Source organism: Mus pahari, chromosome 23 (genome assembly GCF_900095145.1).
Source record: "Mus pahari chromosome 23, PAHARI_EIJ_v1.1, whole genome shotgun sequence".
Lineage (NCBI taxonomy): Eukaryota > Metazoa > Chordata > Mammalia > Rodentia > Muridae > Mus > Mus pahari.
Genome location: NC_034612.1, coordinates 18,023,680 through 18,042,112, shown reverse-complemented (window position 1 = coordinate 18,042,112; position 18,433 = coordinate 18,023,680). Strand labels below are relative to the sequence as shown.

The 18,433-nt window shown below is 44.2% G+C and overlaps 1 protein-coding gene across 3 annotated transcripts in view; it reads left to right on the top strand.

The window, feature by feature from the left end:
• Tmem132d (transmembrane protein 132D) overlaps positions 1-18,433 on the top strand; it is a 634,730-nt gene that overhangs the window by 436,199 nt on the left and 180,098 nt on the right. For all 3 annotated transcript variants that reach the window (XM_021222597.2, XM_029533772.1, XM_029533771.1), the window contains exon 4: positions 2,869-3,052. In XM_021222597.2, the coding sequence (XP_021078256.1) occupies positions 2,869-3,052 (184 nt within the window). The remainder of the gene's footprint in view (positions 1-2,868; positions 3,053-18,433) is intronic.

The following is an 18,433-nucleotide window of genomic DNA, read 5'->3' as shown; positions in this document are numbered from 1 at the left end:
GAGAGGGAGAGGAAGAGAGAGGGGGAGAAGGGAGAGAGGGAGAGGAAGAGAGAGGGGGAGAAGGGAGAGAGGGAGAGGAAGAGAGAGGGGGAGAAGGGAGAGAGGGAGAGGAAGAGAGAGAGAGCGATCAGGTGCACGATGAGCAGAAGACTATTGTCTATAGGATGTAGAGGAAGAAAAGGAAACAATGCAGACTTTTCTGGTGAGGCAAAAGGTAAAATATGATAACAAACCAAAAGACAGAAGTGGAAACTTTATAAGCTTAATAAAAATATTGAAAATTTAATTCGAATTAAAATAAGAGCTGTAGAGAAGGCTCAGTGGATAAAGTAATAATTGCCAAGCCTTAAAGCCTGAGTCCTGGCCCCAAGGCTTATGTAGTGGAAGGAGAGAGTCAACCCTTGGACTTCCTCTGACACCCACACGTATGTGGTGGTGCACACACATACACACAACACACACAGAGATACACACTCACATCACACACATACATACATACCCCCAAACACACATACATGCACATGTTCATACTCACTCAAACACACACATAAATGCTCACACTCATACAAACACACTCATACATATACATACACGACTCACACCACACCACACTCACAACACAAATAAATGTAACCCCAAAATATAAGTATATAAACTAAAATAGAACTAAAAACAATAAAAAATTAAAATAGATCATAAAATCGTTAGGTTTGGTGGCACATGCCTTTATCATCAATATTTAGAAGGCAATGGCACATGGGTCTCTGAGTTTGAGGCCAGTCTGGTCTACATAAAGAGTTCCAGTCTGGCCAGGGCTGCACAGTAGGGCCCTGTCTATAAAAAAAAATAAAACATAACAGAAGATAGTGCACCCTCCATCTATACTTGGGAGGTGTGCCTTCTGCTGCTCACAGGGCAAGGCTGCTGGTGTCAGACATTCAAATTAAGTCAGAATTCCCCCTCTGATTTCCTCAGGTTGTACACTGCACCCCTTCTCTGCTGTTTTGGCGGTGACGCAGGCAGTGCAGGGCTCTCTGCATCTGAGGCTCGGAAGGCATGCGGAGGTTCACTGTGTTTGCCCTTTTCAGTCTATCAGATCAACTGTAGCACATCCCGTGCTACGGCGTCCACCACAAACTGCCCATGCTCTGCTAAGACTTCACTAGTGATGGGGATGGCTGTTAGGGATAGTGGAGGGTGCTGGAAGGAAACCAAATTACCCCTCTGCTGATGTCACCTCTGTGTACACTGGTAAGCATCTACCCTGCCCATCGGGACCCTGCACTGAGTTCCACTCATACTTCCACCAATCCTGGTCCCTTTCCTGTCCAGGGGTGGGAGCTGTACACTTCAGATCTCCCTGGTTCCAATGACTCAGTCTACTGAGCTTTGCCCATCCCCCACTGAGACCTTGAATTCAGCTTTTGATTTGGGTTTCCAGCATCCAAACTGCTGGGCTCTAATGATAGCTGGTATCCAGTGTTCTTCAATTGATTCTGAATGGGACCCGGGCCAGTAATAGCACCTTGGCATGCAAGGTGTGTGTGTGTGTGTGTGTGTGTGTGTGTGTGTGTGGTGCAGATGCCTTCCTTCTTCCTTCCTTGTTTCTGTTCTCTGTGTCTCTTCCTCTTGTCTCTGTGTTGGTGGCTTTTATCTTGGCTTCTGTCCATCCAATCTCATGATCTCTAATTAGCCATCTTAACCTTGTTTGTTCTCAGCAGCTCTCCCTGAGCTTTTCCTGTGAGAGAGACTGCGGCGTGTTGGATGGTGTAATCGACATGTTTCCATAAGCCAGTCCTCTTTGAAAAGGCACAGCAGATAATAATAGATGACATTGTTCAAAGACACTTCAGTGAAGATGTAAAACTTAGTTTGCTAGAGCCATGTCTGTTCACTAACGATGCCTTAAGAGCCCCTCTCAGCCAACCCATCTGAGTTCTCACCTCCACTTCTTTCATCTGATCCTCAAGAAAGGCTGACGTGAAACCATTTTCTTTCTCACTTGTCACACAGAAGAGCAGATATTGTAGTGAAAAGAAATTCTGAAGAGACAAAACTAGCCGGATAATGAGAGGAGCTAAGGGCTGATAAAATAGTTCTGGTCATCTACCAGGCATCCATTTCCAGAGCATGTCTATGGACACTGAGATGTCTAGATGTCTAGCAACTAGCATTTGTCGATATCACGCCTGTAGCCAGGTGATATCTGATGAATTCTTCATGTTTATCAGCAGTGGACTGACCCCTAAGCCCGCATCCTTGAATATCTTCTGTATCCCTGCAATGCTGTCTTACCATCCATGGAATATAAGGCCACAGCATCCTTAAAATTCTGTGCATCTGACTACATGGGCTGTGGCTTTGAAATGAGACCAACATAGCCAGTGTAGATGTTTCCGGAAATCAGGAAAGAGCAGTTCTTTGTGGGACATGGGTTAGAGAGTGTTTGGAGAATGCAGCCATTGTCCTAGGGAAGCAGAATAGCTCATAAGAGGGGAGCTACCGGGGCTGGTGAGATGGCTCAGAGGTTAAGAGCGCTGACTGCTCTTCTGAAGGTCCTGAGTTCAAATCCCAGCAACCACATGGTGGCTCACAACCATCCATAATGAGATCTGGCACCCTCTTCTGGAACGTCTGAAGACAACTACAGTGTTTTTTTTAAAAAAAAAAAAAAAAAGAGGGGAGCTACCCTTAAATGATGATGTCAGAGTCCTTGCAAGAGATGTTATGCTTGTGGATGGTGGTCAGTCCTTAAATTGCTCAAGACTTGGGGCATATAAGCACAGGTGCCGGTGAAAATCCACTCTGACACGAGTGAGTTCTGCCCCTCAATTTCTCACCTCTGTTTTCCTTCGTTCTACCCCACAGTGTGGCTGATGCCTCCTATGAAGTCATGAAGATTGATATCGAGGTTGAAGCACCCAGTGACCCACCCACCACACAGCTGGTCACATGGCAGGTTGAATACCCAGGAGAGATCACCTCTGACCTTGGAGTGTCCAAGATCTTTGTGAGCCAAAAGGACTTGATCGGAGTCATACCACTAGCCATGGTAAGAAGGCACGTGTGGAACGGGGAATGGGTAGTCTCTATGCTGTGATCCAAGCTTAGGGGTCAAGGATGTCAATCAGCAAGTACCAAAATGGAGACAAAAATGGGACTGTGAAGCCCGTTGCCAATAGCCACATGTATATGTTCTGAGTAATATTCTTTAAATTGTATTTTTAAAACGTAGTCCAAGCAGTAGTTATAAGCCTATCTTTAAATGTATATTATGGATGATGAACATGCATGGTGTAATATAAATTACCTAAGGTTTTCAAACATGTTAAGCGGTGCAAAGGGCTTGGTTTAAGTTTTTATGTGCTCATACTGAGATTTAAGAAAGGCTGGACTCTATTCATTAGCATCTCGGTGGCTTGACACTTTCATAAGGAACAAAGAGAACAGGTTTTAAAAGGTAGTGGAGTATTCTCTGCAAAGAGTCCTTCTCTCCACAAGAGAAGAATAGGGCTCAGGGACACGTTTATCTTGGTGCTGAGGGTCTGCTGTTCTCCACTGGCATTAGCCACCTGCCTAGAATGCAGAAAAACAACTCTTTTCCTCATTTATAAGCATTGTGTCCTAGGTTTCTTTCTTCTGTTGTAATGAACACCAAAACCAACGACAACTTGGGAAGAAATGGGTTTATTTTCTTTACAGCTTACAATCAATCACTTAGGGATTCAGGGCAGAAATTCAAGGCAGGAACTGAAGCAGAGACCATAGAGAGACACTGCTTACTCACTTGCTCCTCATGTCTTGCTCATCCTGCTTTCTTATATTATTCAGGACCACCTGCCCAGGGATGGTCCCACCCATGATGGCCTATACTCTCCCATATCAGTCATCAATCGAGAAAATGCCTCTCAGATATAGGCTAAGATTTTTCAAAACATACTCTAATAAGTGTTCTTAAACATTTCAACCTTCCTTCTAGCCCACTGTCCCAAAGTAGGGGAGAAAGATGATTAACAGGACAAAGAGGACGTGGACCTGTTTAGAAGTCATTCTTTGGGGGCAATTCCAATCTTTGTTGTCAGGATATCAGCAGTCCAGTCTAGAACATCAAACACGAATCAGTAGCGGCAGCCCAGTTCAGTTGGCAAACACCAAACATGAATCTATAGCAGTGGCTCAATCCAGAAGGAGCTGTGAAGCTCTGCCAAATTGGCATGGGTCCATGGAAGCTGCAAGAATTGGCTGTAATACCACGAGAACTTCTTCGGTTAGTTACTCTCTACAAAGTAATGATAAGCAAAGATCAGTGAAGTCCAGCGAAGCGTAGCAAGGTGAACCAGCAAAGCGTAGCAAGGCAAACCAATGCAAGAGCATCTGTTGGGTTCTACTTATACTCTTTCCAAACATCACATGCCCTCTTAAGTGTCTGCCACAGCAAAGCATCCTCTCGCATGTCTGCTTCAGCAAAACATCCTCTTCCAGCTTCCAGAAAAACATTAAATGACACAACTGAGTCTCCAAAGAAACCAGAAATTTCTACTTCACTCAGACATGCCCACAGGCCAATCTGATGTATGCATTTTCTCAGCGGAGATTCCCTTTTCTCTTAGGATCTATCTTGAATAATGTTGACAAAAACCAAAACTAAACTAAATTAAACTGAACTAATCAGAGGACACGTATTATGTGGTCCTCAAGTACATCTTCTTTGGAGGGTAGATGAAAATCACAGCCAGTAGCTAGTTGTGAGAATAAAACAAATATTCGTCATGAGGCTGGAGCTCTTGGTGGAGTGCTTCCCTGGCATAAGCCAGAACTGGTTTCAATTCCTAACCCAACAAAACTCAAGCTAAATAGATGAATAAGTAACTCATGGGTCCTTATAGTAACTTCAGTCTCTTGCAGACATATAATAAGCTCTACTATTATGATTATTTTGTTACTGACAGCAATATACAAAGGGCATTCCACAGCAAGGCTGTAAGTTCCTAAGGAAAGAGCTTGTTCACAACCCTGAACTTCTCAATCTGAAAAACCAGGCTGCAGGCAGCCATCATTGATCCTTGAACTAACTAGATTACATTAACTAGATTCAAATACTGTGTGTCTGATGGTGAGTCCCCAGCAGTCTCTCTAAGAGGCCATCTCTGAGTCCAAGAAGGAGTTCTGAGCTCTGACTCCCCCCTGTCTCATAGCTGGGGCATTTTGCTGTCCACGTTTGTTAGTTGATGAAATAATACTTTACTTGGGGAGTGTGACCGTCATGAAATGGCCTTACATCTGCTAATTGGTATGTTCACTGATGGCTATCTAGTGGAGAAACAGATCTCTGGACCAGGATGAGGGTTTGAAGTTAGAGCTGTGCATGCCAGAATGGAGCTAGAAGAGTTGGAGTCTGATGCTGTGAGAAACCACTGTGTAGAGGTCTGTGGGGGAGTTGCATGGGCTTACTTGTTTCTTCAGAGATGTTTTGGCTACATTTATAAAAATAATTGTGGAGCAAAGGGGAAACAGAAGAGTAGTCTGTCCTCTGTTCTACAAAAGACCTTGTCACGCTACTCTTCTGGGCTTGGTGTCTGCTCTATTTACTCTCTCTGTGTGCCCAGCATAGAGCTTGTCTGGTAGCTCAGTGGCTTGGATATTCCATTCAGTGGCTGAATGTCCATGAACACATCATTTAATCCCCGTGACCCCCAAATAAATAACAGTCATGTTGGAGCTGGAGACCTGGTTCAGCCATTAGCAGTGCATAGCACCCCTGCAGGGACATGGAGTTCAGTTCCCAGTACCCACCAGGGTCCCAACTGTCTTTAATTCTATAAAAATCATGTCTACCTTGCATCCAGAAGACTGAGGGACAGGGTCGGATATGACCTTTTACTGAGTATAACACGTTGTATCCATCTTCTAAGTCAAGAACTCGCCCATGCGACAAGGGAAGCTAAGGAGTGCGAAGTCCCTTCCCAGAAGATGTCTGCCTACGCAGGGGGACATAACAGTGAAAGGTATAAGGAATGCCTAAGGCTGTCCCTTACCTGATCACACAGGTGAAATATCGCAGTGGAGGAAAAGCAGACAGCCGAGACACATGCCCCTAATAGGTGCTCAGACATTATTCTGCATTAGAAATAGGAGTGGAAGAAAGACAGCAATAAACCATGTGTTGAAAAAAAAAATCCCTAACATAACTCTACAACACTACAAAGATGTTTTCTATTATAAAATATATAATGGCCTGCGTCTTGATATAGAAGTCTTTGCACGTATCTCTCATCGATCCCTTGAGGTAAACTTTTAGAAATAAATTTTAATTCAAGGATGTGAGTCAGAGGATATGTAATTTTGTAATACATTTTTGTAATGTCTGTAGAATTGCCTTCGGGAAGTTTTAACTAATTTACAATTCTACCTGCTGTGTGTAAAGGTACCCATTTCCCTGCAACGTTGCCAACAGAGAATATTAATTTTTTAAAAAATAGACAATTTATTAAGCAAACATCTTATCTCAGTGTTTCCTTAATGTGTCCTACTTGGGTAACATTTTTTATTTCATAATTAAATATTTGTCCTTTGCCCATTTTACTGTTGTCCTACAGAAAATTCAACTTCTTATTTTTTTTTTCTAAAGCTAAATAGTTGTACAAAGTGGGGAAATCACATTTTTAAGTATAGGGCTTGCTGGCATTAGCTATGCCTACATTCTAGTTTAACAGACACTGAGTATAATTTCTTTTTCTCCTGCTGTGTATTAGTCTTTCCATCTTTTGGTTGATGTGTCACATGGATTCTTCCCCAATTTGCTCTTTGCCTCCTAATTTCACACATTAGGGGATGGTGCAGAGGATTTTGTATATATATATCCTGGGATGGAACCCTCGGCCTTGTATGTGCTAAGCAAGTGCTCAGTGTCTGAGCCACAGCCCAGCCCCTCCCTGGGGAATTCTAGGCGGGTGCTCTACCACTGAGCCACGCCCCCAGCCCCTCCCTGGGGGATTCTAGGCAGGTGCTCTACCACTGAGCCACACCCCCAGCCCCCTCCCTAGGGGATTCTAGGGGGGTGCTCTACCACTGAGCCACACCCCCAGCCCCTCCCTGGGGGATTCTAGGCAGGGGCTCTACCACTGAGCCATGCCCCCAGCCCCTCCCTGGGGGATTCTAGGCAGGGGCTCTACCACTGAGCCACGCCCCCAGCCCCTCCCTGGGGGATTCTAGGCAGGGGCTCTACCACTGAGCCACGCCCCCAGCCCCTCCCTGGGGGATTCTAGACAGGGGCTCTACCACTGAGCCACGCCCCCAGCCCCTCACTGGGGGATTCTAGGCAGGGGCTCTACCACTGAGCCACGCCCCCAGCCCCTCACTGGGGGATTCTAGGCAGGTGCTCTAAAGCTGAGCTATGCTCCTAGCCCTTGTTTAATTTTTAATGTGGCCAACTCTATCGATCTTCTCCATAATTGAAATCTTTCATCTTCTCCTGATGAATTCTAAGAGGAAAATACACACCTGCTTTATTTGTTCTTATAAAGCCCATGAATAACACAATGCCCAACGCAGCACATCCAGAGGAAGAGAGGGAGGGGGAAAAACAAACAAGCAAAACAAAACATAAAACAGGATTGTGCTGAATGCAGGTGCTACTGTGACAGCATGAAAGCTGAGAGTCTATATAGGGCAAAGGTCACATCCCTGCCTAGAGATCCATGCAGGACAAAGGTCACACCCCTGCTTCTAAGTGGCTCTGTAATTGCACCTCCAGGAAATCTTTAAGCTGAAACAAAGTCTCCCACATGTCCAGGGCTTTGAAAGCTTTTGTACTCTCTTAATCTGATCATGAATTTCTGTGAGTCTGGTGTTCAAAACCATCATGCTCTGCTGGATTGAAGGGGAAGTGTTCCTCCCTCCCGAGGGAGGGACATTCTTAGAGCAAAGCTCGCTAAACACGAGTCTTTCTGTTAAGTGTTTGGTGACCACACAGCAGGGTCTGGCATGAGGCGTGCTGTTTACATCTCTCCTAAGAGTTGGGAGGCCCCCTCCGTGACACAGGGCTCCAGGGTGGTGGTGACTTTTCATTCTTGTCTTCTGAGCTTCAGACTAAAGTAAATCTGAGCTTATTCCAGGCCTCAGCAACAGAGACACATTTCAGGCATGCATTTCCGTGCTGGAGGGGCCGTGGCAGTGAGTCCTTAAAAACTCATTAATAAGTGCTTGTCAAAATTCAACGCACTCTCATTTCCACTCATTTGGGAGAGAGCGTTTTTTGAGGGATTCCACTGCGGGTGATGCTTTCAGCTTGGTACAAAGATAATTTGGGAAGAACAGTTATCCAGCATCGATCTATTTCCTAACCAAGTTCCTGTTTCACTTCTGTCTGTGCTCCACCTCTGAAGTTTTAATACTGAGCATTTTTGACCTGAAGCTTGAGATAGAACTCAACCCAGAGATAAGTCAGAACAGGGAGTCCGTCAAAACAGGTAGTCCATCACCCTTGACAATAATCAGAAGAGGGCTGTAAGTTTGGTGTGCTGATGTCTCATGGTAGTTGTAGTGACATGAAAGTACAGATGTGACTGGCAACCTTGAAGGTCCAGGGAGAAGGGGTGTTTCAGAGCAAGGAATCAAGAGGGACAGGTACCCTCCCTTTGTGAAGTGCAGCTTGGCAACAGGTTCTGACTTTCCCAAATATGTTACCTGCAGGAGTCCTTGTTTCGCAGCCCACCTGCCATGCCACCTGTCATGCCACCTGCCATGCCACCTACCATGCCACCTGCCATGCCACCTGATATGCTACCTGCCATGCCATCTATAATGCCACCTATCATGCCACCTGCCATGCCACATGATATGCCATCTGCCATGCCACCTGCCATGCTACCTTCCAGGCCATGTGCCATGCCACCTGCCAGGCCACCTGCCATCCACTTGCCAGGCTGCCTGCCAGGCCACCTCATTGCAAGGGTCTTCCTTGATATTTACACTCAAGAGACTCTTGGTGGATGCTGACATTTTCTTAAGATTGAAGGACATCAAATGAGCCCTGGCTTCTGCTGTCAGCAGCAGGAGAACCTGAACTGGTTTAGGTGGGCCTAAGCATTGCCTTGATGGAGCTTCCTGGTCCTCTGTCCATTAATTCTATCTCTTTAAAAGCTTGCCTAAATGCACTGTTTGCATTTCTTAGAAGAGCTGGGAGGCTCCTCCACGGCGCATAGCTCCAGGGTGGTGCATGGCTTCTGGTACACTGTATATCATAGCTTAATGCCTTTTTCTCATCAAAAGGATGAAAGAGTAGTGTCAGAGAGTTCCACAAAGCACATAAGTAGGCACCAAGGACCTCTGTCCAGCCAGACAATACATGAACTTGGCTGAAGAATAAATGCTATATAAAGATATATAGGTAGACTCTATCTATCTATCTATCTATCTATCTATCTATCTATCTATCATAAATATTTTATATATTGTTACATCTATATATTTATAATATATAAATATTTGTTTAAGTAAATATGCATAATAATATCTAATATATAATACATTTACATAATATTATATTAATTATATATTATATCTAATATATTTATATATAAAATTTTATATATTATGTTAATATTTAATATAATATATTTATATATTATACATAATAACATGTACAAGTATATGTCTATGTATGTGTATACATGTATGTGTGTGTGTGTGTGTGTGTGTGTGTGTATACACAGGCATAGTCACCACAGAGATCATCAGAGGGTATCTGAACCCTTGGAACAGAGGGTTATGAACCTACCCGTGGGTGCTGGGAACTGAATCTTGGTCCTCTAAAAGAGCAGCCAGTGCTCTTAACTGCTGAGCTGTCCCTCCAGCCTCCAGGATGTCAAGGCTTTTTTTTCCCTTGTGTGGATGATTCTTGGGTTATAAGAACGTCACCACCTTCTCTAACACGTGTGTCCCTAACACTCCCCAACATTCCCATCTATGGAGCAAGTGAACGAAACCTCACACTTTCAGGACCATGAAATTTTAACTTACAAACTTTTCAGGAAATGGATCTTTAAACGTACATCTCTGTCCTTAAAGTGAAACAAATGTTACATCGATTGGCCCTCTCTTTACCATCAGAACCCACAGGAAGTGACTGTCTAGTACAGTAGTTCTCAACCTCGGAGTCACACCCCTTTGGGGGTTAAACAACTTCCAAGCGTTCCCCTAAGACCATCAGAAAACACAGGTATTTACAATTTGACTCGTAGCATTAGCAAAATTACAGTTATGAAGTAGTAATGAAAAGAATTTTATGGTTGGGGGGGGGTCACCACACCATGAGGAACTGTATTAAAGGGTCACAGCATCTGGAAGGTTGAGAACCACTGGGCTAGGCTATCCCTCTTTCTGGCTCTTTCCTCCTGAGACTCCCATGGCCTTCAGTCTAGGGTCTTCTCTTATCTCTACACCCCACAGAAAACATACTGCCCACCCACATAGATACCCAAAAGACATGTGTAACGCAAGTCCCATGGCCCATCATGTACATACATCTGTGGACATCATTTGGAGCTCAGTCACCATCTCTCAGGAGTTCCAAAATTAGCATAGGTAGCAAGCCATAGCAATGCCCTGTTGAGATAAGTACTTGGGGAAGAGCCCTAGATTATAGAAGGAAGCTTCCCCCCCTGCCCCTCCCCCCCAGCTCCAATAATGAGAATTCCTTTCATTCAGGGCATAAAAGCAGCTTCCGGGCTCTTTCTGTTTGACTTTCTGTGGTTATTCTTTTCCCATGTCAGCTTGTTAATTAACACGCCAGCGCCCCTCTGCTGTTCCACTCAGGCTATTTGAAAATCCAGTCACCAGGCAGAGCACACAGCCACGTTCATTTTCATTCTTCTGCCACCAAGTGCAAATTAAGATGCCACCATGGCCCTCAAGGAAACTGGTTGCTCTGAGGCGCCTTCTTTTTCTTTTTATGTTTGCTGCATGACTGCTGTTCCCCAAACAGGACTGGATAATTAGAGCCAGCACTTAACTGCTGCTTGGGTACTAGGTGAGGCCTTGCATTCTTTGGAACATACTTTTAACGTGTGGGATTTCCGCCATGGCTCAGAGCTTTGGGCACTGTTCTTCCCCACTTTTCCCACATGGAAGGGGGCATAATTATCAACACCCCTCCTTGAACTAATAAACACCCTCCTTTTATACAGATCAACATTCCCCGTGCTACGACCAACATCTTCCCCTTGTATGAATCAATACCCCTTAGCACTGATCATTACCCACCCCTGCATCTTATCAGTAACCTCCCCCTTTGCTGGTCTACACCCCAGTGCATTGACCAAGACCTTCTTGCACAAATCAACACTTGCCCCTTGCCCCTCTAGGGGAACTGCAGACTCTATAGAGCCTGCAAACCTGCCCTCAAGATATGCAATGAAGGCACAAAGCCAAGTTAGATCCTAGATGGATAGAGTCAAGAGTCCAGGCTCACGACCAGTCCACTAGGCTTCACCCATAGTGAGAACAGAGGGGAAGGTGTAGCTCAGTGTAAGAAAGGGGTGTTGACTAGTTCGAGGAGGAATGTTAATCAGGACAAGCAAAGAGTTGATAGATGTGGGGGTATCAGTCAGTACAAGAGAATGTTGGTTGGTACACAAAAAATAAAGTCTTGATGAGTACAGGGAAAAGTGATGCTAAATGCCAGGGGCAAGTATTGATTTGTGCGAGAGGATGTTGTTCAGTGTAGTGGGGTGTTGAACAGCACAAGCAGAGATGATTCATAGATGCAGGGTGGGGATTGATCAGTACAAGGGGGTGTTGGTTTGGACAAGGGGAAGATGTTGGTTGCAGCAGGGGAGATGTTGATCTGTAAAAAGGGAGGATGTTGATTTGTTCAAGGGGGTGTTGATAAGTGCACTGTTCACAGTGATCTTGAGCAATGCAAATTCAGAGAAGCACACATACAACAGGAAACTGGGAAACCACACTGAAGTCAGAGAAGTCATTTGAAGATGATTTTTCTTTTGTTGTTATGCTCAGAGTCACAGCTTTCTCATCATTGACCCTGAGCTGCCTCTGGTGCTCCTTCCTTAATGAACTCTCCTCTCCAGAGGTGACTAGCAGTCAGGTGGTTTCTGAACCACAGTGCCTTCGTGGGTATGTCGTGCTAAATGAGCACAGGAGGGCTACTGCTATTGCTGGCTGCCGGGCAGTTATTACAGCCCCGACTGTTGTATAACCACATGCGAACAACTGCTGATGATGTGATTCATTTTATAGATACCACAATAGCACGCGCCACTCAGGGGAAATATACAGAGTCCCCACTGAGTGCCAGGCATTGGTGTCGGCTTTAAAGGTATAGAACACTCGTTCCACACAGCAGAATCAGGTGGTAAGTAAGTCAAGAATAATTGAGCAAGGTTTTTTTCAGAACCAACACATACTGCAGAGAAAACCCAGCAGTACACTGTGAAGGAGAAGAGCCAAGTGACTTGGGCACATGCCCGGGCGATATCTGCACAAAGACATGAGGAGTGCTAGACGCCCATGAAGAAGGAAAAGTAGAAACCATGGCCCAACAATGGCCAGCTGTAGTGTCTTGAATGGCATAAGTCTGATGTAGCTGAGATGGTGAACAGGGAAGACAGTGCCAGGATTTGAGGTCAGAGCTGGCAAGAATTGGATGGGGAATATAGATCCTTACCAGCTTTGGTACATGGAGTGGGGTTTCTGGTTCTGGACGCTTCAATCTGATCTGACTTATTGTCTATTGTTTATGTATTGTAGTGTGTGTTTATGTGTTTGTGTGATGCATGTATATGTGTGTGGGGATGTGCACCAGTGTCTTCCTCTCTCTTTCCACCTTATGACTTTGAGACAGTCCTTCATTGAGCCACCACCTCACTGTTTCCCCGAGACTAGATGACCAGCATGCTTTCAGGACCTCAGGATTGAGGTTGAGGTTATGGAGATCCACAGCCACACCTGGATTTTTAATGTGGGCACCGAGGATTCAACCTGTGGTCCTTCTTCCTGTACAGCAAGCACTCTTGCCCACTAAGCCATCTGCCAGATGCTAAGGATCTGTTTTGGAAATATCACTCAGAAGGCCATGGTGAGAATGTAATTTGGAGAGGAGAGGCCACTGGTTGAAATAGAAATACTACTTTGTCCATAAAGAGCATGGCAGCTCAGACAAGGATGACAATGATGATGCTGATGTCACATGGAATGGCTCAGGATGTGTGTCCTATGTAGAGATACTGGATCTTGCTTAGAGAATGGATAAGATATTTGATATAAAGATCAACCGTGAGTCTGGACTGGATGGTAAAAACAATGTTTTTTTTTTTTTTTTTGATAACATAATATCAGTGTTTGGAAGCTTTAGTCATTCAATATGGTAGCCAATAATGGTAGCAATGTCTGGTGACATCAAGTGCTGAATACTAAAAGGATGGAGCTGAGCAATGAACTTTTAAAGGTTAATGTAAATCTGAATAGTTGTGTCTGTTGCTACCAAATTAGACAGGGTTATCTCTGAAGTTTTGGATTAGGGGATGCAGAAGGTGGAACAGTTAGCTAATTCCTTCTCCATGGTGAATCTAGTGTTGATCTTCCTGCTCTGTGCTACACCTCTGGACTTGTACCAGAAAGTCTAGTTGCTCACTAGCGTCTTCTCAGATGGAAGGTCTTGGTAAGTACTGTAGCTTGTTTTCTCTTTCGGAGTTAAGCATCATAACAGAATGCCATGTGGGAAGGAAAGGGTTCGTTTGGCTTATACATGGTTCATCAGCGAGGGAAGCCAAGGTGGGAGCTAATGTAGAGGCCGTGAAGGAACACTCTTTATTGGCTTGTTTTCCATGCTTTGCTCAATTTGCTTTCTAATAGGATCACTTGCTCGGGGATGACACCACCCGCAGTGGGCTGGACCCTCTCGCAACGATCATCAAACATGGAAATGGGCTCCAATAGACTTACCCATACCTTAGGCCACTTGAAGGAGACATTTTATCCATTGTGGTTACCTCTTCCCAGATGACCCTGACTTGTGTCAAGTTGACAAAAACTAACCAACACAATATGGAAACAGAAAGAAGGCCTTAGGGTGGTGACCACCACTTATCACCATGGCTGTGAGCCCTGTCAAGACTGTCAACGACTGCCAGCCAACTCTTTCAATTAAGCAGTAATATCAGCTGTGATATTTGTGACTCCCACCTAAATATCCAGCCATCTCCTGCTATTCACATTGTATCGCAGTGCAGAGCTCTAAAGGCACAGTTATAGAATAATTTCTGCCCCTAATGTCGGCATTCAGATAGGTGCAATTTACCTATAAGTTATTTGTTTTATAATTCAGTTAAAACCATATATTGATTTTTAAGTATGTGCATCAGTGGATTGTGGCATAGTTCTCGCTATGGTTCTAATTTCAGAGTAATTAAGTAAAACCTGTTTTATTTCTTGCATAAATGTTTACTGGGGAATCTAGAGAGAGGGCTGGCTCAGCAGTTAAGAGCACTTGCTGCTCTCAAAGAGGACCCAAGTCCAGTATTAAGCATCCATATCATGTGACTCACAACCATCTATAACTCCAGCCCCAGATGATCCAACACCTCTGGCCTCTGTAAGCACCTGCGCGTATACATTCTGACACATGATGCATACACTGTCATGATTAAAAACAAAGCTAGAATAGTAAGAACATGCTCTGTGAAAATAAGTTTAGCTCAAATAGGGTTGACACAGTAGGGTTGGTATCATAGGACTTTTTCCTGGGAGACACAAGACACTCACCCCCAGGGAGGGGACCAATTACAAACTGAAGTAAAGGTTCCGTCCAAGTCCAACTTGGTGAAGTGATAGTTTATTGGGCTTACTTACAGGGCAGGGGTGAGGGGTTACTCGCATGAGCACAGATGACTCAAAGATAGCTGCATAACCAAAACAGCGAGTCAATAGAGGCACCAATATATGAAACCTCCATCCATGAGACTCTCACTACCTAACCCAGAGGTAGCTGGACCAGTCTGTCTTTTCTCCCTAGCAACTGTAACTATGTGCGTAACCTTGGGAGCAGTGCCTTGTATGTCTTACTTTACTTACTTCCTAGGCCTTGTGTGTTTCCGTTATCTTCTGAGTCTTAAAGGGAGCGGTACTTTCCATTTTCAGGAAATAGCTATGGCAGTTGGTGGACGCACTCTTGTGAAGCGGTGCGTAGTTGATGCTTTCCATCTTGCATGGCACAGCAACTCAACCTACACCCAGGAGCACCAAAGCTGCCCTAAACCTGGAAGAAAGTGGGTGGGGCCTGAGTTCCAGTAAGGCTATTTATAGGCACCAAAAATGTAAATCAGTGTGATGTCCACATGTCACAAAACATTTTGCTGTTCGTGATTATTATTATTTTTTTTTATAATCACTTAAAATGCCAAAGCCATTCTTAACTGTGTGGCTTACCAACCAGTTTCTGGCATCAACCCACCAATCTCTGAGCGAATACAGACACAGCCCTATCTTATCCAGACCCGAGTTTCTCCTTTAGAAGCTGAAAAGGACCCTGAGTGATTCTGCGACTTTTGTCCTCCTTGAATGAAGGTTTCATTACAGTGTAAGAAAGAGGGTCTAGTGGATAGCTTGGCAGGTAAAGGAGATTATTGCCAAGTTTGATGGCTGGAGTTTGATCTCCGGAATTCATATAATGGAAGGAGAAAAACCGACTCCCAAAAGTTGTCCTCTGACCTTTACACATGCGCTACAGTATGCATTCCCACACCTACAAATGAATAAATGAAATATATATTTTAAATAAGAGGTGAAGTCTCTGGGAGTGCGTGCCTTTAATCCAAATACTAGGAAGTTAGATACAGGTTAGATGCAGGGGACTTGGAGGCCAGCCTACTCTACGTGATGAGTTCCAGGCCAGACAGGGCTACATAGTTGTCTTCAAGTGAAAATCAAAGGGGAAAAATGAAAGGTTTTTTTCTTTAACTAGAAAAAAAAAAAAACAACCAATGCTATTTTGAGTAAAAGCACTTAACAGCAATGACTGTGGGCGGCTTTGCCATCAATTTCAGCCACGCAGAATTTTCATAGCACTCAGGACAGATGTTGTATGCGCCATCTCTCTTTTCCCACATCTTCTCTGTTGACCTGAAGTTTGACAGCTCAGCCTCAAGCTTATTGATGGCCAAACCTTGATACAACAGTTCCACGAAGAAACGTCCCCATCTTTTCAAGGCCCTCAGAAGGCTTTTCCCACGGGCCATTTAGCCATCCTGGTTGCCTTGGTACCCCCTGGTTCCTTGTCTAACTTCCTTTTCCACTTTGGTGGTATCCACTGGGCAGGATCGGACTCAGACTGCAAGTGGTAAAGACCTTGGAATAAATAAATGGGCCTCATGGCAAAAGAGTCACAGTGGTTAGAGAAAGAGACCTGCAAATAGACTCAAGAGCTAATGTGAATGGCTGCAGGTTCTCCATCTACAGATATAGCCAGCTGTCCTTGGATCCAATGTTCTGGGGGAAAGCATTATATGTGTATGAAATACAGACAGACTAAAGCATTACATGTGTGCAGAATACAGACACAGACATTCTATGGAGTTGTGTCCCCACACATTGGTGTGTAACTGCTGCTCACACAGCCCCTGCTGTGCAGCATGATACTGGCTACCTGGTGGGCTCATTGTCCCCCTATGATAAGAAGGTAAAGGCAGAGAAAACATCTCATCCAAAGGCATAAATGTTTATTGGCTCCTCAAGGGCTCCCAGAGCTGAGAAGACCCTGTTTCTAAGGGGTCTGGGTTTTTACCTTGGGGGTTATGTATACGTTCTTATAATTGTTTTTTCTCTCTTCTATGGGGCCTAATGTATCCAAGTAGCCAATCTGGTACAGGAGTTTGGTGTCCTGTTTCGGTCCACAAGCACAGGAATAGCGGTGGGTTGGAATTTGTCACTAATTATTGTGGACCCACGGCCCGTCTTTTCGGTGTTGTAATAATCAAAAGAGAAACTTAAGACAAAGAAAGGAAAAATAGAGAGTCTTCTCCCGATTCTCTTTGATTCTCTGTGCCTTGGGGCTAAGGGGGATGGTTTCAATTGGGTATCATAAATAATCATAGATGAAATTCTCAGAGGGTATGCACAAGCTAGGTGTAAATATTTCACCTATTTATAGAAGGGACTTGAGTACCTGTGGTTTACCTGGAGTACCTGGAGATCCACTCTATGTAGACCAAGGGATAGGTTGTAATTTCCAGGTATCACTTGGCTAAAAGCAGTGAATTAAATACTTACTATGTAATTGAAGACCCACCCCTAGTGCCCAGGATCTTGGCAGCCAGCACCAGAAGGTGAGGTCATTTTTCAGAACAAATGCATGACACCAAAACCCGCCAAGCCCAACACCATCTCATCTCTATGAAATTCGTATTTTGCAACAGAGTCCTTCTTGTTGTAGTGGTAAAAACACCCTGATGTAAGAAACCTCATGGAGAAAGGGTTTACTTTGGCTTATGGTTCAAGGCAGTCAGAGTCCATGGTGTGGAAGACATGGCAATAGGAAGAGAAAGCTTGGCGGCAGAAACAAGAAGCTAGTTGGTCACATCCACACTCAGGAAGCAGAGAGGGAACAGGAAGTGGAGTATATGAATCCTCAAATTCTAACCCCAGTGATGTACTTCCTCCAGCAAGGTTCAACTCCTTGTGGAACCCCAACAAGTAGTGCCACCTACTGTTCAAATACTTGATCCTGTGGGGGACATGTCTCATTCAAGCCATAATACCTAAACTCAAATTTGAAATTATGGAAAACACACACTCAGACACACGCACTTATACACATTACTTTAAAAAGAAAAGAAAAGAAAAAAGAAAATCAGGTCTTTGAAGGCAATGTAGAATCCATGAAAACCAGCCCTCCAAAAGGAAGAACAATGGCCAGCTTTGATATTTTTGACACATAGTAGTTGTCACTCACTGCTGGCCAGTCAAAGGCTACAACATGTATCAGCATACAGACCACCCAGGTTCAAGTTGTAATAGTAAGTGCCATTTGTGATAGTGTGGGCAACCATGTGTTGATCCAAAAGTAAAAATGTTTCCTAATGAGAATTAGAATTAATTTCAAAATATTTTGACACTGGTACATGTATATATTTGCCAACCCTGTCACATTGTGAGGGCAAAACATCAGTCTCATACTTATCAACTGGTTTACTCATGTTGACCTTTGTAATTTTTTTGTCTTTCACACAACATTTTCCAATAAGTGTAATTTTATTGGTAGGTGCTAAGAACACCGAAAATTTCAAGGGATGCTGAAGTCTGAGTTTGAATATATTTGTGCAAGCAAAGTCTAGTTAGACAACATTTGGGCAAACTTTTTATTAGCTTTTGTTTGGAAGTTGGTGGTGGTAACATTCCAGCTTACGAGAATTGAGGAAAA